The 24,889-nt window shown below is 33.4% G+C and overlaps 1 protein-coding gene across 1 annotated transcript; it reads left to right on the top strand.

Annotated features, from left to right (window-relative positions):
• Positions 1-65: 65 nt before the first annotated feature.
• Positions 66-23,669, top strand: LOC117122539 (coatomer subunit epsilon-like). The gene is made up of 11 exons (XM_033268133.1): positions 66-266; positions 1,429-1,491; positions 1,972-2,072; positions 2,567-2,669; positions 3,040-3,089; positions 3,778-3,831; positions 4,093-4,174; positions 4,525-4,680; positions 5,250-5,318; positions 5,700-5,774; positions 21,194-23,669. Exons 1-11 carry the CDS (start codon positions 168-170, stop codon positions 21,236-21,238), a joined length of 897 nt encoding a protein of 298 aa, XP_033124024.1. The 5' UTR covers positions 66-167; the 3' UTR covers positions 21,239-23,669.
• The last annotated feature ends 1,220 nt before the right edge of the window (positions 23,670-24,889 follow it).

Here is a 24,889-nt window from a genome sequence, read left to right as displayed (position 1 = left end):
GTAATTTTAAATAATTATTATGACTACGTTACAGAAATTTTTATAATTTAAACATGGCCACTGGTGGCGTATTATATTCCACGTCGTCGCGATCTTCAGACTTCCGAGTTGTTTGGGAGTAGAACATACGTTTAAACCTTGTTTTTATACACTTTTTTGGAATTCTAATGGCTAACCAAGGGGATATTGATGAGTTGTATGAAATTAAAAATGCATTTTATCTTGGGAATTATCAGCATTGTATAAACGAAGCACAAAATCTTAAGGTTAGAATGGTTAGGATTTCTAGGCTTTTAAGCCTAGATTAACGTGCCGACGTTGCCCCTACCGTAGCGTACTCACCGCGACCGGCTAGCTAGGCCTAGTTGGACCCTGGCTTCCTGGACCTCGCTGGTCCTAGCCTAGGGCTAGGCTCTAGGCACTACTCAGTATTACAGCTGGGCCTAGGCTTAAACGTAAAGTCAAGACAACTTGAACTGAGGGGTTATGTAATGATGTGATTAGTTAATAAATATTAATTGACAATTGTTAAAAAAATGATTATATAAAATGATATTCTAGCTAGTAGGCTAGGCCTAGGCCCTAATTTCTGTTTGTATTTTTTACTAACATATAGGGCCTAGGCCTACCTAGGTCTAATCATTTTTTATTTACTGATTTTTTTTATTCTAAACTTCTTTAAAGTTAAATTTATCAAGATCAACATGCACTATTTTATTAGCTGATGAAAACATGTGATGAAACGTTTCTATTGAATTAGGCCTAGGCCTACTTATATGTTTTATTTCAGTATTCTATAATATCAATATATTTTACTTTGATTGATATGTTTGCCTGTACATTATTTATGTTTTTGCACCATTTTGTTTAACATGTGCCTCTGTTTAAAAGTGAGTATCCAATAAATTATTATTTATTAAATGAAGTGATGAAGGTACTGTGAAAGTATTTCAATTGCGCAGATGGTACTGTAAATCAAAATCTCACTCTACTTTACACAGACAATCGCCAAATACACGGAAAATAGGTGTGAGAATCGTAACTAATCCTACTCCATAACCAGACTGTTTAGTAACGCCTGCGCTGGGAATGTATATTCCACACACAATTTAAATTTTTTAAATTTTGCGGATGATACCTCAAAAACCAGCTCAAAGTTGCACAGTAAATCGCTATGAAAATATGTGTGCAGAATCGCAATTACTGCATAATACATTTTTTATACATAAAATTAGATCAAAACCTAATTTTCGGCAAAATTTGCGTGGAAATTGGCCCTTATTTCCCCAAATGCGCAGACAGATTTCTAGGCCAAATTTTTATGCAGAGGATATATTCCCCGCACAGGCCTTACAGTATTTTATAGTCTGGCAGTGATTATTTTAAAATGCAGACGATGTCAAGAAATATGATTTATTTTTTTTGCAGCCCTCAAATTCTGATGTTAGAGTAGCAAGGGATGTCTTTATGTACAGAGCATATGCTGCTGGTGTAAGTATATTGCATCCATCTAAAAAGTATTTTATTTGTGCATAGATACAATGTTTTTGTTTTGATTCATATGGGTTTTTGAAAGTCATGGAAAATTATGCAAACTGATCTCAGTATTTTCTAGGACCTTGAAAGCCATGGAAAATAAATTTGGTAAAAATATTTGACAGTGTGGAAATTGAAATAATTTTCTTTCGTTTTGCATTGGGGTCACACTGCCGCACACCCAGAAAAGGTATTTTGCGCAATTTATTTGCTGTGATAAGGTTTTGGAAATTTAAATTTATTGTTAAGAAATTTTTATGAACCAATATGTATGAACCCACTGGAAAATCAATAGAAAAATGCAGGGATTTTGAATCAATTTTTTTGTATTTAAACACTATTCATTATGCAGTAAGATTTATTCTCTCCGTATATAATAATTATGGTACTTCTGTTGTACAGCCTATGTATCATTATATGTGTGTTTATTTACAGCGCAAGTTTGGTGTTGTTTTGGATGAGATCAGCTCTTCCTCGCCTCCTGAGCTTCTTGCGGTGCGAACTCTTGCAGATTACCTAGCCAATAAAAGCAAACGGTACTTTGGGTTATTCATTTTCTTCATTCACCTTTCAATGACCCTTTTGTTAAATAGACTTGAATAAATGAATGAAGATTTTATTGAAAACAAATTATTAAAGAAATCTAGCAATCTAATAATTTATTTATTTCATTACTAATTTTGGTGAAAGATTTTGGCTTTTTTAGTTATAGAACCCAAACCATGGGTTAGATAAAGAGGGCACCACAACCACCAAATCATAGCGTAAAATGGCAATTTATGAGAGAATTTTTTTATATTTGAATTTCAGTTTACATTTTTTATACAAAAATAACAAGGCTAGTTAGGAGCTACTGAAGATATTGAAATAAAAAAATGAAAAGAAAAATAAACAAAGCAACCTGAAATCAGCCCAGATTTTTTAAAAAACATTTTTCACAAGACCAATGTTGTACAACAACCTTGTCCCCGAAAAGAACTAGGGATCTAAAACATGTTTTCATGTTTCTTTTCTTTTTTTTCTTTTTCAGGGAGAAGATTGTTCGTGATCTTGATGGTCAAATGAGCAGTAATGTTGACGTTAGCAACAGTACATTTCTTCTAATGGCAGCATCCATTTACTATCATGAAAAGGTAAGTTTTTGCTCTCTACCATGCTGTTTGCGAAGCTTAGTCAGTTTTTGTGTTTCTTGTAACTCATCCACTATCAATTTACTAATTACAGTACTGAGCTCTGCTTAGAACATGGGTGCCTTTGGGACAGATTAACAGTTATTGCCTGTATTAATCATTATTTTAATTGTTGTTCTTGGACACTGATATATGCCTATTTTGCCACAAAAAGTCAAAATAAAGACTTACTGACACACACACAGGATCTATAAATAATGATACTGTTACTGATTATCTTGTGTTAAATATATTCAAAACTTGAAAAGTTTATCATTATTAATATTATTTGATTTTTTTTTGTTATGAATATCAATTTATATTTTGCAATTAGAATTATGATACTGCCCTTAGATGCTTACACTCATCTGATGACCTCGAATGGTAAGTACTATACCTCACAGCATATAATTTGTCCAGTCTTAACCCATCAGAATACTATTAGGGCGACTATAGTTGACACCGACAACTGTAGTCGACATACAGATAATATTAGGAGCTAGTATTTGTTTCAATCTCGGGTCAAGAATTTTCATAGTGCTTGCAAACTATGGAATAAACTCAATTCATGCTATTTCAAAATTTTTTACATTTATCATTTGATAAATTATATTAAATATTTTGACCAGATGATTTCATAATGCCGCACAGCGGAGAAAAATGCTTGAATTGTATTTTGGTGCCCATCACGATGATGAAAAATAGAATTTTACTTTTAGTCATAATTTTGTACAGCCTAGCAGTGAAGACTAACAGATAAATGTAATAAATGTGGTGATAAGGATGATTTAAGCCTATCAAAAAGTATGCTAATTGACATCAATCGAAATCATATTCCTAGTTAGGTATCATACCAAATTTTCCAGGTGTATCCATCATGTATGTAATATATTTCATCATGACTTTGCTACTGTATGTAGCCTAGTGAGAACCACCAAGCCACACTCTAGACACTCAGTGTTCAGCTCTATTGTATCAGATACAGATTGATTTGAACTTTTGATCCCTTAATTTTAGGCCTGGCACTTACTATGTTACATACAACAACATATGTTTTGTTTGTTTTTTTCAGTATTGCTTTGATGGTTCAAACCTACCTGAAGCTTGATAGGGTTGACTTAGCCAGGTGAGTGATGATATCAATTATCTCGATTTGATTGATTGATCAATTTATTGAAGGAGTACTGTAGAAGTACAAAAACTAACAAAATTTATTGAAGGTTTCAGAACATTTGGCATCATGGCATCAATTGTTGTCAAAATATGACTTCATACATAATCTCTTCAATATATCAAGTTCTCTGGCATACAAAATGACTCATTTTATCATGACACCTCATATACGTGGTTATATTCCTAGTAAATACCTAGCTTTTTTGTTTTACAGAAAAGAAGTAAAACGCATGCAAGAGATTGATGATGATGCAACTCTAACACAGCTTGCCCAGGCATGGTTCAACCTGGCTGTGGTAAGCAAAACCTCTTTCTCTAGGTCATCATAACATATTTTGCTTGAATATTTTAGTTGTTTTTATTTGTATTTTTGATCACAGCTCCCTTGTTAAAAAAAAAAGTAAACTTAAGCAAGTTTAAGTTTGGTGTATGTGTATTCTGACCTAAGGATTTGAACAATTCTAACCCAAGATGTATAGATGTATTCATATATGTGTGCTGTCGATGCAGTAAATTGTAAAATTGGATAATTCTTTCCATTGGATCCATTAATGGATATTTGTGAAAATATGTAAAATGAAATCTAACCTAATGCTAATGGCAGGCCTCAAGATCTGTCTCTTTCATGTTTATTCTGCTTTTACAGGGAGGAGACAAATTGCAGGATGCCTATTATATCTTCCTCGACCTAGCAGACAAGAACACTGCAACCCCACTTCTTCTGAATGCACAAGCAGCTGCTTTTCTTCAGCAGGGAAAATATGATGAGGCAGAGGGCGCCCTTCAAGATGCTCTTGAAAAGGTAAATTGTATTGTTGTGTGGGGGTGTTTTTCAGACAGTTTCTTATATTTCCAAATCAGTTGAAGTCAGACATTGGTCTAGACATTAGACAGAATCTGTTGTAACATTTTTGGGTCTTACAGACAAAAATATGAAATCCTTTGCTTGTCTTTGTTCCTCAAATCACAAATAATAAAAACATTTGTTCAGCTCTGTCCCCACTGTCAAATTTTCTTTGACAAATATCTGTTGTATGCCCATATATAGTCATGATGTGCCCATATATAGTCATGATGTGCCCATATATAGTCAGGATGTGCCCATATATAGTCATGATGTGCCCATATATAGTCATGATGTGCCTATATATAATCATGAGATGGTATCATCATGTTTTTGTCAAATAAACTCAGAACAAATAGATAGCTCTCATTTGTGTAAGATATAAAGTGTGTTACAAAATAGCGTAGCTTTTCTACGGCCTCTAGGCACTTCTACTTCCTTTTTAATTTGTCAGCGCAGAAATAAAACAGGAGGATAACTAACATGAATGATATGTTTATTGCTTATTTACTGTTATTAACCCTTAGGACAGCAACAACCCAGAGACCCTTATTAACATGATAGTCTTGGCACAGCATATGGGCAAGGCGCCTGAGGTAAGTGATCAATTGACTGATTATTATGTAAAGTTTACGATGCTTTGTTATCAACAATTCTGCATGTATGTATTAATCATGTGCAACAACAAAATGAACATCAAATCCATCTTCTTGAAATTGAGAAAGTGGGTTCCAAGTGTACAACAAATATAAAAATAAGAATAATAAATGATAAAATACATAAATAATATTAATGGCATGCGTTTTTAAGTTTTAATTTTTTTATATTTTATGAAGTTTATAGATTTTTTTCAGGTCAGTAAGAAGATTATCTTATTGTTCATTATGATCAATGTGTAAATGGGGTAAATATCTGCCAACATACAATTTATTAATTGTATTGGGTGTGCTTTTAATTTTTTTTTTTCTATGATATAGGTAAGCAATCGTTATATTACACAACTGAAGGACTCCAACAGCAATCACCCTTTTGTACAGGACATCATTAGTAAGGTATGTAAATAATAATTGATGTTTATTTTATTTCAAACCTATTTATACTTAATAAATTTCCAGATGGTGTACTATTTTTTTTAACAATGGCCTTGTTTCAGATCTATCTAAATGTTATAATACTGTACTTAAAATCTATTGAGTTACTGTTTTTTTGGTTTTTATAAACAATTTTTGAGGTTTTATTCATATTTCACTACAGAGTTTTGTGCAGTCATGTGTAACCTTCACACAATCGTTAACTTCAAAGCTGCCCTTCTTAATTCTGCTAGAAATACTGAAACCAAAATATCATTTACTCCTTATTGTAATATGAGCTGCCATTCTAAAGCTGATGAAATATCGATTAGGATTTTTTGCATGTAAGGTTTATATATTCTTGTTCTGGTTACTTATATTGACTGTTAGGCATCTATCATGGGATCCACAACTGTATTGCTATTCCCCCGCCATGCATGGTCCTACCCTACAACCTAATGGCAGGCACACACTGTGCTGTGTTCACTTGACAATTGACACTGGAGCAGAGAATGATTCTTCTGGCTTCACAACGTTATATACCACTTCATTTGCATATTAGCTACCCATGTGCATATCGCATCATATTTTAATACCATTGGATTGGCAAACTGATGATTTGTGACATTGACCCCCTGATGTTCTGGTGTTTTATAGAAAATAGTTTTAATTACTAATTATTATTAATTCTTTCATTTATTTACAGTATCTCAAAACATTAAAATTTACAAAAATAGAAACAGCAAAGAACAAGCACAAAAGAACACGGGAGACAGGAACGCCCCGAAAGTAAATTTTATCACTGTCGAGTGGGGCCCCTCTGACAAAAGAAATGGCTTACAATATACGATTTTGCTTAAAGATAAAACATCTGAAGGCATATTAAATATTAAAGGCATTCATGTCTTTCATTTTTTTATGGAAGGATGTTACATGCAATTCCCAATTTTGTGGTGATGAGATTGCATTTTGGAAGCTAATTGAAAAATTGACTTAGTAGCATATTGCATACATTACATTTGCTCTCATGGTATTCCCGTGAGATATATTAGCTAATATACAATTTACGAGTTTTGATATGTAAACTGTGATTTCAATTAGACCGTAGTTTTCCCGTTGATAATAGCAGTAATCTGTCAAGACACACAAAACACATTTGAAAACTGCTAGATCGTAAAGAAATAAATGCATCTCTGAATAGACAAATTTTGGGAAGTATTGAAAGAAGCAGAGAATGAAGAATGTGAGTGGGTGAATGAATGAGTTTTGTATTGATTTTATGAATGAATGTATGCATACTGTATATTAATGAATCAGTGAATAGTGAAAAAACAGCATATTCACTTTCATAATGAAGATTTTTTTTATAGCTTCCATAGAAATCATAGAATAGTAATAGTTGTGGACTAATAGCCCAAATACTGCATGGTCTTTATGCACTTAGTGCTGGTCACCTCTTCAAATATTTATAACTATCCGTATTTATTCAAATAAACGCCCCGCTTTGAATATATGCCCCTCTCGAATAAAGACCCCCTTCAGAGCCTCATTCTGAATATATACACATTCTCCCATCTCCATTCCCCCAACCCCCCCCCCCCCTAAAAATTACAGTAAAAAAGAATAATTGAAGATATCGCTCTCAATATTTTTTTTATTAATATTTTACTCCAGTAGAATTACATTTTTTCTAACTTTAGGATCACACTATAACACATTTTGATGGTAATTATGTGTTGTTCTGTAGTTCCCTATTTTCAGTGAAAGTAGGGGCATTTATTTTTTAGTATACATATCCATTAATACACCAAAAAAAATAAATGCCTCCTTGGAATAATCACCTCCCTTGAATAAACCCCTCCCAAAATAAGAACCCCTTCTCAACAATAAACACCCAAGGCTATTGTTCAAATAAATATGGATATGCTAAACAATTAGCTGCCCTCTTCCATTGCACTCTCCTCTCCCCCCCTTTTTTTTGAATTTGCCTGTGGTTATTGGATATAACAATTATCATACACAGTGTACAACCACTTCAGTTCCCTCTTCAAAATCAATACAGTTTATTTTCATTGCACAACAATTGACATTCAGACTGGTTTCCATTTATACTGCTGGATACAGACAATTGTGACCGACATCAAAGTCAAACTCATGACCTTTTCATTAGATGCCTAAAGTCATGTCGCTGCGTCAGACTAGCGATGATATTAGATTTGTTAGGAAAAGTTATTTTGATTTCTGTATTTCTATTAAATCAGAATGTACAGACAATTTGAAAAGGTTATTTTGATTAAATTGTTGGAAAGAACGTACCTCCAAATGCTAAACAAGTGATTTACTGTGTCTATAAATGAATCAGTTTGATGCAGCATGTTATAGATGAAATTCAGTGGCTTGTTTTCACTCCTGTCTCTTATACACATCTAGATGTGTATAAGAGACAGGGTATTGCATGGGGAGGGGGAGGGGTATTGCATGTAAATGTGGACGACTTATGAGTAGATTTCAAATCATACTTTTACATTTTTTTTTCCCAGTTACATATTTTAAAATATATACTGTTGATTGACACAGTGTATTTTTTCCGCTGAATATTAATAATATTAGAATAAAAGCTCATCTTTCTTGGTTTGCAAATAAAATCAAATTGCTTAATATTCTTTATAATACATTGGTTTTTCTGCTGCCTTGGAATTGCCATTGTTTGTATCCTGACCTTTTTTTTTCTTAACATTATTTTATACAAATATGTTGTGTTGTTTGTAATATCTAAAATGTTACATCACCTTTAACATTAAACCATAGAGCTTGTAGTTACAGACTCACTTCATTTCACACAGCTGTCATTATGCAAATTATTAACAGATAAATGATCAAACCATAAAGTTATAATAAGAATACTAGAGCACTAAATCTTTTGGATACAGCTATGTTGAAACTTGAGTGTTGCTGTGTAGCCTACAGTACACAATTTTGATTTTATTCCTCAGAACTTTTTTTTAAACCAGATAATCTTCTTGGCCTCTTTTTGGCTACAATAGTCTAATAATTTATTAATGTTAATAATAATGATTAATGAAATAATAGTCAGAGGGATTATTTACGATTATATTATGTATAATAAGCCTGAAGGTGGCGCTTTTCTATGGCGGCCATCTTGGATGGTGCACATAAACAACTGCATTTCCTCATCACCTTGTCAGCACTCTAGTTGTTTATTAAATAGCTCTATTGATCAAACAGGCAAGTGTCTATTTTTTAAATATTTTGTCTTATATTATTGGCTATGTCATTAGAGACATACGCAATGTGGAAACACCACCGCTCCGTTGCGAGCATGCTGGGTCGTGTATAGATACTCCATATAGAACGAATACAGCCAAAACTTGCATCCTAACTTATGCTTATTTACACTTCTGGGTGAAAAGGACAAACCGTAGATAAATTGCTTTGCCCAAAGATAGATGTGCATATTTAGCATCTTAAATTTCCTTATGCACTGATAAATAACCTTTTGATATGCAATAATCAATATAGGTAGTTCCCCACGCCTGCAATTCTATGCTGTGTAAATACATTTTGTAGCTCATTCCAGAACCTTAGTTTTATGAAATTACACCCACTCACTCTATAAATTATTGTGTTTTTATCATTGTTCAGTGCTCCAATTCTTAGTCTAATATCTGAAGTGGAACTACAGGTTAGTAATTAAGCAAAGAACGCCCTCATCCAGGATTGAGCAATTCAATATCTAAACCCAAGAGATAGCAATTAAAGTATGTTTGTGATTGAATATTCAGTTGACATATGTATATAGTACAATCAATCACAGCTTTACTCATTTATCTCCTCAATTCCTTGTTATGAAAAAAATTGTTTGCGTTCTTAGTGCACTTATTGTTTACAAAATATCTCAGTCTGTAATTTTTTTCAAGGACCCATTTAAATTTGTATTGTTAATTGAATATGTGTATAGTACAATCAATCACAGCTTTACTCATTTTTCTCTTTGATTCCATGTTATGAAAAAAAAATTGTGTTTTTAGTGCACTCAGTCCTGTAATTTTTCATAATCAAAATCCCTAATTTCCAACCTACTGAAATAGAGGATTAGAAAATATTAAATTGTACCCAAGCCAAATGTTCCCCTGTATTTGCGGCTGGTAAACCATACAGTTACGTAGGGTGTGATCCTTTCAGCTTTTTCTAGAAGGTAAGCTGATCTTCAAGGGCCCATTTAAATAACAATTGAAGTTAATGTAATGCTTTTATGAAAATTAAAATTGTTTTCCAGTAATGAGAAAAAATGCTGTACTGTCATATCATTTGATAATGGGGCTCAAGAAAAGAGCGTTCACATCGCGGCCTTTTTCCTACCAATCCTTTCACCACTGTATACACAAAATTTGTATCGTTGAGTTCTTAGCACAAACCAACATAGCTCAACAGAGTATGAACTTGTGTATTGATCGCAAGACCCTGCAGTTGGTAGGGGAAACAGTTTAACCACCAAACTACATACAGGTTCACTACAGTTCACATGTTGAACCTTGTTTTGATTTTAAGTTAATAAATCTTTTATGTAAGATGAGCGGCGGCTTAACAGACCATCCTTCTACTAACGAATGAACCATCTAGGGAAATACGTTTGACCATTTATATTGAAGCGTAACGCTGGAAGGAAATGAAACTAATAGCAGTGGCCGAGGTTATTTAGAAGAATATTGACTGATATACAGTAATAGTTATCGGAAATAATGTGTTGTTCAACTTTAACCTTTAAATAACATCCAGAGGGAAGGAGATGTGGATGGTTCTCTACTAAATTATTGTAATTTTAACGATTTTGGACATTGTTCATTAGTTGTGATAATGGCTTTCTCCAGCTTAATGATTTGACCCTTTGCACGATTCTGACCTACTACACATTGTGGAAACTAATTTTGGGTAACCAGTATTGAGTATTTCAACATTATCATTCCCAATACATAATGCCCTCAAGGTTTTCAAGAATGATGTCGTTAACTCAACAGGGGATGCACTTACCATGCAATGAAGACTCTGTTGGGGTGACTGACTCACTGTGAGGGATAGCTTCCCTTGTCAGAGAGATAATTACTATCATATCAGTACATTGTACCATTCTACCTTCCTAAATTTGTATTTTCTTTACAATATTGAACCTGCCTCCAATATATACAAACATGCTCCTTCCTACCTTTATTTAATTTGCTTATTTCCAGCCTTTTATATGTAGTATGGAAATAATCTAATACAAGGCAATTACAGCTCTATTTACAGCTACCAGGACCAGAAAGCAGAGTAATAAATTAAGTTTATTGATGTTATATGAGAAATATTGAATAATTTGATATAGACAGAGGAGTGCATTTCCCCTTGAATGACAGTGCTCTAGGAAACATAATACTGACCAGATATGCTGCTAATGTAGTTAGGTTTGTGACAGATAAATTGATACATACTTTTTTTTCTGATTTCTATCATTGTCTGTAAATTTTCATCTTTGAAAAAAGCATTGAGATAAAGAGGCACTCTTTAAAGCGTATCATAAATCTTTATAATAGTAATAGCATCTTTTTAATGAACACTTTTTAAACACAAGTGAACTCAGTATGATTGAACCAAAGGGCAAAAGCTTGATTTTAACTATTTCTACAAACAAAAATGTACCGTAAATGCTTGAATAAGCACCGCACTCGAGTAAGCGCCGCTCTCGAATAAGCACCGCACCAAACATGATTTTTTTCGTTAAGTGCTCGAACAGGCGTTGCAGCGCTTAATCGAAAGTATATAATATTACCCTGTGTGAATGAAACAGGGTTTTAAATACAATGTATACTGTACAGTGAATGAATAAGTAATACAATGAAGACACAAGCATTTCTTTTAAAGTTTGTTTACGATGATAGGATCTATGATAGGCCTACTGAACTACGGAAATACGTGAAATAGGTAACCTGGGAACGGACATAGAAAGCGCCACACCAATATTTTTTATAAGTGCCGCTCTCGAATAAGCGCCGTTCTCGAATAAGCGTTGCACTAAAGCCTCCAAAAATTTTATAAGTGCCGCTGAGCTTTTTCGAGCATTTACGGTAATTTAGATTAAGTTGAGTTCATAAAATAAAAGGAAAATTATATTTTTGTATTTATAATCTATTCAAAAAAGGGAAAACTCTACATTAATTTTTTGCACAAAAAAAATGAAAATGAGATTTTGCATTTTATTGTAAGAAGGAAAATGTTTACAGTTCTTTTGTTTTCTTTTCAAATTTTCATTAATTATTTATTTTTGCTTGGTGGCTCGCACGCTTGCGATCTCTGGTCTTAATAAGAGTCTCCCAGATTCTACAATTTCAATTTCTTGTATAATTTTTGTAACATTATGATTATATGTAGGATTGAATTGCATAAATTGATTTGTGATTGTGATTGTAACTACTCAAAAAGACGCCTTTATGAGCAGCTTTTTATCACTTGGCATAATGAAACTAAATGCTAAAAACAACAGAATTTTAAAATACTCAAGTAAAAAAAAAACAAATCACATCTGACTTGATGTTATCTAAACTCAGAGACTTCAATTTTTCCGAATTTCAAGGCACGATACTTCTTTCCCTTAGAGTAGTCTAAAGGCATGTTTCTTTTTTTATTTTCCTTGTATTGCTATTTATTTGATTTATTGTTTAATTATTAACTTTATTTCAATAAAGTTGAATACAGTTCTTCACCCATTGTGAACTCTTGCATGACGTCAACAGCAGGTTTAAGTGTACATGAAATATATACACATCTAGATGTGTATAAGAGATAGATAGAATACATAATCAAATAACAACAATAATAATCATCCACTATCATGTGGATGTTGAAAGTGAAATATAGATAAGAATCTGTTTTTGAAACTCAAGCTTCAAGTCGGGTGATATTTGGAATCTGTTTTCTGATGACAAGTTCATGACAAGTGGCACACTTCTGAATCTCTGAAAGAATATAAAAGGAATCTCTCAGAGCGACACTTAGGGAATCGTGTTGCAGAATAATATTTATCTTTACATGTATAGAAGTTGTGATTTTATATCCTTGAACTATCCATCAGTATCATTCGAAAAATTCTTAGAAAAATTCTTCTTTATTGCTAAATTGCTACTATTAAAAAAATACACTATCTATCAATGCTTATATAACCTTGAGCCTGAATTTGTTTGTTAATGATGACCTTACGACCTTATACTACATGCGTACAAGCTTTATTAGAAGATACTTTGTACAATGTTAACACGCAATTGCAGAACCCCCATTTCAATTTACGCTGAAGATGCAAAAAAAAAAAAAAAAATCTTCTCTTTTATAAGAGCAGAGCTACTGTAAACATTTGTTTGAACAATTGAACTAACTGATTCTCACCAAAAAACAATTCCCAACATTCATTCTAAATAATAATTTAATTTGTATTAATGAGTTAATATATTTTCCTTTATGTTTTCTCTTTTTAAATGTTCATTTTAATATAACATTATTTATCTGTCCATGTATATTGATTATACTGTAACCTTTTATTAAAATATTATTTTTATTGAATATGGAAAGTTAGATTTAATCTGTTGACTGAATAATAATGTTTTTGTCTGTTACTGTATGCTTGGTTTTTTGAAATGTGTATAACTGTACTATACAGTAAGGTGGCATGAGGTTTTTTCTAGACTTCATCTTGTTAAGCCTGGATTCTATGCAATTGCTACCCGCTCTCGCAACAACTCTTCGGTTGAATCTGAGAGCTGTTCATGATTACGTGAGGGACAGCTAGGAAGTGTAACGATTGCAATGAAACACTATAGCCACAGTGTAGCGATTACATGAAAGCCATGCTTTTTCATATGATAACCTAAATAGCTTATTTTTACTACACTGCAGAGAAAAATATTCAAATTGAGTAATCATTTTGTATCTCTTATGAATTATGTTATGTGCTAAATTGATAAGCATGCATTTGCACATTGATAAGCATTCATTTGCATAGATTGCCGAGACCACTTTGCCGATTCCCATTTTGCCGAGTACCAGTTTGCCGGCTCAAAAACTATGAATGCCAGTTGGCCGAAACCCAGTTTGCCGAACCCAGTTTGCCGAAAGTCAATTAAAAGCAGTAAAACATTAACAGCAGCATAAAATTCATGATGGAATACTGGTATTCTCTTACTCTTACCATGGACCTGCAAGTCCATGCTCTTAACCATGGCTGCAACTGTAAGAGAGGGTGGCGCTCGCTTGCGCCAGCGGAAGGGTATGGCCGGCAGCCTGACTTGACATTGAGAATTTATACCTTGAGAAGCCATTCCAAAACACAATGCTATCACTGTGCATTTGTAAAATAAATAGTGGCTTGTTGACATAGTTTAATGATTCTTTTTGTTCTGTTATTATTCAAGAAATATTCTGTTATTATTATTATAATTATTATCATTCCGCTTGCTAAATAGGAAAAACCCTTGCTGTTTTTCCTATTCCTATAAATGACTTTATATACAAATATTTCGTTCGAGTTCCAGCAAGCTGAAAATAATGCACAGAAATAGGTTTAGATCTCAGAAAGTCATGTGCGATATTAGTGCTATATCAAATTTGTAACGTAAGTCACATTGAAAGAATGAAAGAAACTCTACCTGGCGCATGAACTATCCACAATGCCTTTGTGGTCAAGTGGTTATGACGTTCTCCATGCGAAAGGTCCCGTGTTTGAGTCCCAGTAAAGAGTTGTTATATGAATGAACAACTTTCTGGGTAAAGTATAAACTGTGTAAATGGTATGTAACTCGCGAACTCGATTAGTAGGCCTATTGGAAATATTTGGAAAATCGTAGAAACACAAATCACGACATCTGATCATGCAAACAGGCAATCGTAAAAGCTATACAGTTATTAAAAAACGCATGTTTTTTCCCCAGTAGAAACGGAATGCGTTCTAAAAATGCGTGTTTTTACACGCATTCGTTATAGGGTTTGCATTTAGAAAACGCATGTTTTGTGGTACACTTTTTAGCCGCAACGCAATACTGTGTTAGTCATGACACATCAGTGACCCAAATTGACCTCTTCTTTGGTTTGATCGCTCATCCGCGGGAAATTCGGGGCGAAGAAAAAAATTAAACCAATAGGATGACATGCTTGAAGATCATACCATACTTTTTTCATACTTTCGTGGTGTGTTTTCGCAGCATGCTCTGTTGCTCGCAAGAAGTAAGGTCAGCTTCAACTTCCGTTGGTGATTGTCATTTAAGCTCCGCCCACCTGCTAATGCTCGCATTACCGTGTTTTTATTTGTTGCACTTTTCACTAGAAATGCTTTCAGAAGGAATTTAACCGTTTATAAAAAAACATGTGTTTTTGGTGTTATTCAGCAGAAACACGCCCTTAGCAGTGAGACAATGCAGGGGCAGATCAAGAGATGTCCGAAAGGGGGACCAATGTCCCTAAAAAGGTTGGCCCACTACCCTAAGGAAAAAAGTTTTTACCCTGAGATATTTTTGTTTTCGAGGCGCACTGAAATAGCCTCTGAGGCGTTTCGGGCGATCAATAATTTCTTTTTATATTTTTTTTTTTACTTTCCAAAAGGGGAGGCCGGGTCCAGCTCGTCTCCTCACTAAATCCACCCTTACAATGTAAAGTAGATTGCCCCAAGGGGCAAGTGTACATAGTTGGAATTGAACACCCCCTTCCCCAACCTTAAGGATGAGACAACTGGTGTGCAATTCACTTCTTATGTCATTGTTTTTCTGTCATTTTGAATTATTGTTTAACCACTATAGATTTATCTGTTTTCTGATATAATCCATATATGAAGACCACCAATGACACTCTTAATGTCTTAATCATCTTTCCTGTCATCTTTCCTGTCATTTTAATTGAATTCTCAAGTTCTCAGTTTGTATTTCATTATTTTCCTTCGTGTATTCCATCTTTAGTTTTCATTTTCCTATTTTATCATGCTTCCTCTATTTTGTTTTGTGATCCAGGAAATTTTCCCTTCTCCATTTTCTTTTTGTTTTCCTAATCTTGTATCCATCCCTTATTCCAATCATCATCTTTCAGACTCACATTATATTTTTTTCTTATCCCATTTTAGTTTAAACTGTTCACTCAGTATTCTAATAAGGTTGAAAATATTTTGTCCCATATTAATACTATGCAAATTTATTATTTGCATATATCAACACTTGCACAGAATAAAAAGGTTATTATAATTCAATTGTTTACAAAAGTCCATCATCTTATCATCTTTAATTTAAACAGATCTGTCACCCGAGATTATTTTTAGAATCTGAAGTGTCTGTAAAAGCTAATCTAATGATTTTACATAATTAATTCAATACCGTACAAATTGACTAAAGCATTCCAACATTGTAGGTTCCTCATATTAACAGTAAAGCACTTAAACCCAACAACTACATAATCAATACTTGTCATTAAAGCAGTTTTCTCATGTCCGGTTATATTTTGTACATAGCTCACATAATTCATTCATATATTTTTGTTAATCTCTCTATCCATTGATTGCCTGTAAAATGCTGAATGAAGCATTAATTATTTGTTGGTAGCTCAAATACACTGTACAGTGTTACAATTGATTCAGGGGAAAATGCATCAATCTGTTGAGCAGGTAGAAATGCTCAAATAGATGTCAACAGTAAATGCTTGAACAGGAAAATAGACTATAAGCCTGAAGATGCACTAAATATTTACAAAATTATTATCAAACTACCCGTCCTTTGACAGATGGAAATCAATACTATTTATTATAGACGAAGAACAGATGTTTGTTATTCTTAATTCTTTACAGGCAAATTGATTGATTACTTGAGGAACAGATTCAGCAATTCTGTTTTTTTGTATTGCAAGATGTTGCAGGAAATTTGTATTGACACCTGTATTTGTTTCACGTTGAAGATACAGGTATATTCCAGGAGATATAAGATATGACCACTTGGTGTACGTCTCCCTGCCGATGTCGTTCTTTTTGCTAGCTTCTGGCTAGTGTTTAAACACACTACACATATTCTGTATGCAATTTGTTTCAAATTTTTAATGAAAATAGATAGTTATCTAAAATTATCTATTAACGTTCTAAAATATCTACTACAGGTTGATTAAAAGAAAAATCCAATACAAACAACCTGCATGACATTGCATGGTATGGTAGGTCTAAGTTTATCTAAGAGACGTTGCCTACAAAGATTTCAGAACCAGGCTGTAAAGGTAGGAGAATAATCCATAACTCGCAGCGTCATTGTGCTAAATTTCATATGGATGTGGTTTGTGACTACCTAGCCACTTTAAAAAGTGGGCTAATAGCAGCTTAATGTTCACATCATTTCAAGACAAAAGGGGCTGAAATGAACCATAGCATCAGGGTAACCCCCAACTCTTCCAAAAGATGCAATGGGTTCTTGAAAGTGCACACGAGCCAGATGTGTACACTGGACCTCCATTTTAAGTCCTAAAATCCTAGAAGACTTGGTTCTACCAACTGAACCCTGGGTGTGGAGCAACTTGAACCAGCACCGAGGGCTGTACTGTTTTCTCCGAGCTGGAAATTTCATTTGGTTAAATTTTCCTTACTTCTCTGATGGCTGAACTTTTCACATAGTGTAGCCATTACAGTAGACCACAGATACGCAAAATTCTACTAGGCCTACTTACTATTAGACATAGGCTTGGTAAAAATACAAATAGGCCTACAAATTAAGTAAGGTGAAGTTACCCTTCCTCTTAGTCAATATCAATCTAATTACACCATGATTTGACCCTTCTATTTGATTCAGCATCAAGCTGCAGCTCAAAATCTTTTTACTTTTTGTTCTATTTTGTTGGCGAATTTTAGGGTGAACTTGATATTAGTGATTGTTCGTAAAAAGATTGTCAAATGGCATATTTATCATTAAAATTTCCTTTCATGAAATTAGAAGTTAGTGATTGTTTTAATGCTGTATTGTCAGCACAGTGAGTTGCAATTATAAACTTTAACAATAAATATCAATGTGAATTGCTTTCAATTTGAAATTCAAATGAGATATTGATTATCCTTTATACAGATGCATAACTAATTTTGCAGATGCATAACTATTACTGTTGCAGCTTTCTTTGCATCATCACTTTAAATCTGGCTGGCAAAACATTTAAACATAAATGTGTTTTTTTACAGTATTTAAAAGAAAACATCAGGAAAAAATTGTTTTGATCTCAATCTCTGAATTTTTTTCTGACAGTTATGCTGTATGAAGGGCATTCAAAATGATCATTATCACATATTCAGATTTTAATCCAGTCCATGTTACGTGTTGAGGCTTACAAATGGTAAATCATTGCATTGCCAAACATTAAGACTGTGCCCCGAATCTGTACTTGTATAAGAGGATCGTAGACATCAAATGCACCAATATACGCATGCTTTCAGGCAAGTGTAGTGATATGTAAATCTTGTTTAAGTATTAATATGCGACCAACTTCTGGAAGTAGACAGAGGCTTAATTGCTTTTGTAAGCCAGGCACTAACTACGCTCGACTCGCGCGCAACAGATCGTTTTTATTGACAGGCCGTTTAGACTGCCACTGATAATCAGCGAACGACGTTGCTTTGTCTAACGCTCCCAGGAAGGGAAGTTAGACGTTTTTTAAGACCGAAGAATAAGTTATAATTTTAGTTAGCCGCAATGCTCTACTACTACTGAACCTTCCACTGTACAATGTTTTTTTTTTTATTTTGTGGTGAAATAAATAAATGAAAAATGATAATTGGGCAAGCTTAGGCACACAGATCTAGGGGGATTTACAAGGCAAAACTCTATTATTATTTTAGAAATGCTCTTGAATTAACGAGATGGAATTTAAATTTGAGTAAAGCCACATAACTATGCAATGTAAGTTGGATTTATAGAGTGCTTTGTACCAAAGTCTTCAAATCGCTTGAGTTGTGTGCAATAACTTGCTTCTCCCAAAGGGTTTCTTCATGTCTAAGCTACCCGGTAAGCCGGTACTGTACCTTTGTTTTGTTTTTTTTTATTTCTTTATTTGGCATCATAAGCAACATGTAAATTGAACATCAAAATACAAAACAGCATTTATTTAAAAAAAAAAAATGGCAAAAAAACTAAATTTAAAAAAGATAAAGCATGGTCAAAATATAAAGATATAAAAATGTCAGGTATTTCTCATCTTTCCACAACAGAATAATTTGGCAGCTTGCAGTGGCTAAAGGTGACAGTTCAAACTAGACCAACCCCAGATTGATTCATTTCTTTATGACAATGAACGTCAGGCTGAGGAGCTAAGGCCTCACATTGGGGAAAGGTGCCCCTCCCCTCTAAAATTGCTAAATCCCCCTCTAAATTGTTGGAGCTTCCATGAGCTTTTTCCCCTATGCTCTCTCCAAAGGGTTCTTGGCAGCCACATAACACTACAGTTGGGAACATCAGCCCTCATCCCATACAGCATATCCTACACTAGTGCCACCAATGGTCTGCTCAGTTTAACTTTTTGAATCTTTCCCACAATTTTAATATCTGAGTTAGCGATAAGAAAGCACACAGAAAACGGTATATTAATGGAACTTTGCAATGTTGACCCGGTTCTCTATGGTATTGATATTTAAACTTAAGCTAAGACAATACCCTGTAACGTTTGAAAGCTTGAAATGCCATTACAAAGTGTCAAACGATGAAATGATGTGGAACTTGATCAGAAAGCTTTTTGCTAATTATGGAACCACCATTTCTTGACATTACAAATCTAAAACAGATAGGCATAACATTAGATACCTGTTATATAAAGACTTGCATGCAAGATTATAACCTACAAAAATTACTGTATGTCTAAACACAAGCTGTGTTTTTGGATGCATATCAGTTATAGACTTACATAGCTATAAAGTACAGATTGTGTTTCAAGTACTCTGGACTCTTATTGGTCAATAGAGTAACAGTATTCTCCCTTTATCAATTTACTGATCAGCCAGGTTTTCGTCTAATTTCTGTTTACACTTAATGCATCGTTATTTTTTCAATATTTCATTAAAGCTGAAGGGCCTTTTTCCGAGATCACCTTACAATTATATTGAGAGCAATTGAATTATTGCAGGCGTGGATCAAGCGTAGGGTCATGAGGGCCCGTGCCCCCCCCCCCTCCCCCATTGGTCAAGCCGAAAAATAAAAGAGGGAGAAAAATTTGAGTTTATAAAGAGAAGAAAGGGGGAAAACAGAGTGCACCTATGAGTTCAGTGGCGATCCAGCAGTGGGAGAAAGGAGAGCTCAATTGTTTACTACTTTATTTACACCAAATAGCAGAGGTGGGCATGGCGGCATGAACTTCATATTGTGTTTTATATCAAATAAAGAAACAAATGAAATGCTGATATTTACCTCTTTTTTTTTTTAACAAAGATCAAATGGTATATGAATAAATGATTACTGTATGTGAATAAATGATTACTGTATGTGAATAAATGAATGAATGATGGAATTGTAGAGTAAGCGGTAGATTGATGGATGGTTGGACAAATTGATTAAATGATTAATTAAATGAATGCATGAATGAATGATTGTTTATTCCATTTATTTTATATTAGCTTGAAGTATTCCTTTTAATCATTGATATTTTATTATTGCTTTTAAAGGTTATAAAGACTAGAAATTAAATTTCTCTTTATACTGGAAAGCCTGTGTAGTAGATATACTACTTTGGCTCATCTCTTTAAGTTCAGTGAATGTACGTTATTAATTATTTTATTACATATATGTGAGGTCTCACCACGAAATGAGATGCATCGTTGGTGAAATCATATTGAGATATTCACCAAAACAAGCCAAAGTCAACATTTTTACAAAATTTTGATTTTAATGTTTTTGAATAACTTTATACTTATATTTTATGATTGTATACTTTGTAAGTGAATTTTCTTGCCAAAAACAGTGTTCTCTGCACATATTCTGTAATTCTAGTCATATTATTTGTACAGGTTAGTTTATCTTTGAGGCCGATTTTCTCAAAACATGGTTCTTATACACCTAAACTTTAAATGCTCACATCTCTGGATTTACTTATAGTAGGGAAGCCATTCAAAGACCAAATGAAAGCTTATAATGTGATCTACCCAAATATAATATAAACTCAATTTTTGAATTTATAACCATGAGACCCATTTTGTGGTAAGACCTCACATATGTTGAAGCTTGCGATACACCACGTACGTAGTTCTGAAAAGAACTGTTGTAGTTGAGAAAGTCTTGACGTTTCGATTGAGTTGCTTCAATAGACTTCAGGAGAATGTTCTTCATGAGAATTACTTTATTACTTATCATTTTATTTATTCTGTTTGTTTTCAATAGGAGAATGAGCTGGATGCACTAGCCACACAGTTTGTATCTTCATAAGCATCTCGTCATGGACACAGGAGATATTCACACTTTGACCTCCTTAACCTTTAGCACATTTTCTCGTGTGATATGTTGATGTTCTCATCTGCCAGTCCTCTACAAGACACTGATTAAGGTGGTTTCCAATCATCCTACCCTTGAAACATCATTAATGATTGGTTGTGTCATCTCTCTATGAAATTTAAAAAAAAAAAAAAAATGTGTTGTGTAGACACCAGAGGAAAGAGTCTGTAAATGGGAAGATCAATTATATAATAAGGTAAATGAATACATTAAAAATGGTTATTGCATCCTATGTTATAGACACATGAACCAGTAATTAACAATTTGTCCCATTCTGGTAATGCTAGGTGTTACCCTTGTTATCCCCTTTCTGTATTATTATCCCTTCCTACGGAATATTTGAACTCCACTTCCCCCTCCCTTCCACTAAATTTTTGTTGATGGTCTTTCCATATTCTTAATGCCAATCTTGCATTATGTGGTTATATTTATATCTCTGGTTTTGGTTTCCAATTATATTTTACATACATGTGTAGGCATTAGATTGAAAGCAAGTTACTTTTGACCTACAGAATCATGTACAAATGTTTATTACATCATTTTTTCATCCATATAATGATGTCAATTATGATGTAAAATATATCTAAGTGCAAAAATGCTGTCTTCTGGTAGTAAAATGTGTAACTGGGGAATAGGTTAATTATGTAGTTTTGTTAATGGTTTATTAAGCCATGAGTATCATGCTATATACAGTAACATCACTGTAAAGTTATTGTAGGAGTCCAAGCGATGTCAGTGTCTAAACCTAGATATAATGTAGTTGTATGTCTTCTTTTTTATATATACATCTATGATAATATTACACCATATGAGATTTAAAAGACATTTGAAAGCAATTTACTTTTGACCTACAGAATCATGTACAAATGTTTATTACATCATTTTTTCATCCATATAATGATGTCAATTATGATGTAAAATATATATCTAAGTGCAGAAATGCTGTCTTCTGGTAGTAAAATGTGTAACTGGGGAATAGGTTAATTATGTAGATTTGTTAATGGTTTATTAAGCCATGAGTATCATGCTAACAGTAACATCATTGTATAAGATATTGTGCGAGTTCAAGTGATGTCAGTGTCTAAACCTAGATATAATGTACAGTAGTTGTATATCTTCTTTTTTATATACATCTATGATAATACTACACCATATGGGACATGAAATAAATGTCCTTTTATTATTTAATATTAATGTTTTTTTATTATTATTATTTAAATATTATGATTATTATTTTTGATGTTATTATTGTAAGGTGATTGTTACAATATTATTTTTACTTCTATTTTTTGTTTATTACTATTATTATAGTTATTGTTGTTTTAAATAATTAAAAGTTTGCCAGTGGTTTAGCAGCATGCCAATCTTAAAGCATTTTCATGCATTTTACAGGTCATTTATAACCTTTTTGTCTTTACGCTTGGCTTTTGCTGCACCTTAACCACGGGAGCCCACAGGTTCACTTCAATTCAACTATTGTAGGCCTATTGTACATGTTTTCAAATGCTAATGACCAATTTAATATTTATATTTTTCTTTCAGTAAAAATTAGTATATTTTGCATCACACCATTATTTAAACTTAAGGCTTCATATATCATTTAATAATTGTTTATCTTGTTCTCGAAAATCTGTAAACAATTTTGAAATCTTACAAGCTCTTGACTAAAGCAGATTCAGGCTTGAAGGGTGAATGAACATCGGGCAGGTTTTAGTGTTATTGACCTAATTACAATATATAGAATAACTGTGATATAAGTTAATGAAGATAAACTTAAAGAGATATAAAATTGATTTACAGTATTTGTATTTTTGTATCAATTTACATGTTCTTAGATTTGGGATCAAAATTATTATAAATAATATACTGCATGGAATGGAATGAAGGTGTTAGACTGAAGTAGTTGGAGAAAAATGTGTTTTCTCCATTGGGATTAGAATCGTTCGGTTGCTCTACCTACACTCAGCTATGATGAGATCAAATTAGTTCACTGCCTCGGATGTTCCCATAGGTAATGTTATTCTCAAATGTGTTGCGGCAATACACAAAAAAAGAAAAATCATCAATTGTGAAATTATTATCAATTATGTAGGCCTACGCAACAGATTTCAACTTTTTATTGAAATGTTGAATATGAATTTGTATGCCATAATACATAGTGATCATCATTTCTTCCTTCTAAGCATTAACTTTTGAATATTCTTTTTTGGATACCTATATCTATACATAACGCAAATGCTTAGGTTACCCATGTTGTGGGGGTAACAACTCCCTAGGTGTATTCTGTAATGGTTGTACCTGTAGTACACATAATATGATGTTCATCAGACATAGTTACTATTAAACAATACAAAGATTTTTTGTATGATGATTTGATGGATTGCAAACTACATAGGTAATGTTAATGCATGTTTCCCTCCAATTAAATTCCACTTTTAGGACCAGTCTCTAATTAGAATAATAAAGATAGAAGACGTGAATGTGAGACCACAGAAAATTGGCCTTTAACTGGATGTTAACTCTTTAATTGGAGAGGTCTTTTATTAGAGGGAGGCCTGTACTTTATTACATCAATGGTGCTTCAGTAGTTTCACTTATGCGCAACACGGCAGCTATACACAACCAACCTTGATGTGGAGGTGTATCTCAATGTTCAGGACATTGGATTCAAATTTCGACTGTATTTTCTTGTATTGTCCACAGTGCCTTGATTCCTCGACAACAACTTTAATTTGATTTTCATCATTTAAGTTTCATTGAACTACATAAATTACAACATTTATATAGCGCTTTTTTTTTTCTTTTTTTGTATTTTTTGACCAATGTACTGTGCCGATGAAACACATCAAACAGCAGAAAACCGGAAAGTGAGAAAATTAAACAATGCAAATGAAACCACCGCACCCGTTCCCCAACAATTTGAGGTGCAAGGCCCAAAATTTAGATTTCAAAAAATTACGTTATTGTAGCTTTCTTTTCAAATTACTGTTAGGATTTGAGAAAGTATTCAGGTCGGATGAGATTATAAGGTGAGTGAGAACGCTTCCAGTTCGCTGCAGACAAGAAGACTATTTTGAACGAGCAACCAGCATTATTATTATATTCATAAATTTTGCTTCTCAATACTCAATAGTGTTTCATAACACTAGATACTTAACAGTCGGTAGAGTTACTTATGCCCTATATTCAACCAGTTAAGACAACATGTTTTTGACCTACTATCTTAGCCACCAAATGAAACAAACACCAATTAACATTATTTTATTTTCATCGTCTTAATAGCGAGTCCACTTCGTCAATGAAACAATTTTCGGCAACTTCTGCTATTCCGTAACGCGTTTTGTGTGTGTATGTACGTTTCCATTGGAATTTTCCGTTCAGGTTTTCTTGGTGTAAGTAAAGTGTATATAGTTCATCATATGGCACGGGCGTAAATGCGTAATCGATGTTTGAAAATGTCAGTTCTGAAGATTAATTTTGTTTGAACAATTTAATACTGACCATAAAATGTACCTAGGTGATCGTTAGCGAAATGTCTTAAAGATATACTGTCTGCCATAAAATATGGAGGAACAATCTCCAAAA

Source organism: Anneissia japonica, unplaced genomic scaffold (genome assembly GCF_011630105.1).
Source record: "Anneissia japonica isolate Jap-2015-1 unplaced genomic scaffold, ASM1163010v1 scaffold1889_len2455224_cov183, whole genome shotgun sequence".
Classification (NCBI taxonomy): Eukaryota; Metazoa; Echinodermata; class Crinoidea; order Comatulida; family Comatulidae; genus Anneissia; species Anneissia japonica.
The sequence above is the reverse complement of the archived record's forward strand: the minus strand, read 5'-3'. Positions and strand labels throughout refer to the sequence as shown.

Bases quoted from the DNA above. Each gene is read 5' to 3' on its own strand.
- LOC117122539 (XM_033268133.1), top strand. From the start codon at position 168: ATGGCTAACCAAGGGGATATTGATGAGTTGTATGAAATTAAAAATGCA. The intron at 1,492-1,971 runs GTAAGTATATTG...GTTTATTTACAG, and splicing joins ACAGAGCATATGCTGCTGGT to CGCAAGTTTGGTGTTGTTTT. The intron at 2,073-2,566 runs GTACTTTGGGTT...TTTCTTTTTCAG, and splicing joins CTAGCCAATAAAAGCAAACG to GGAGAAGATTGTTCGTGATC.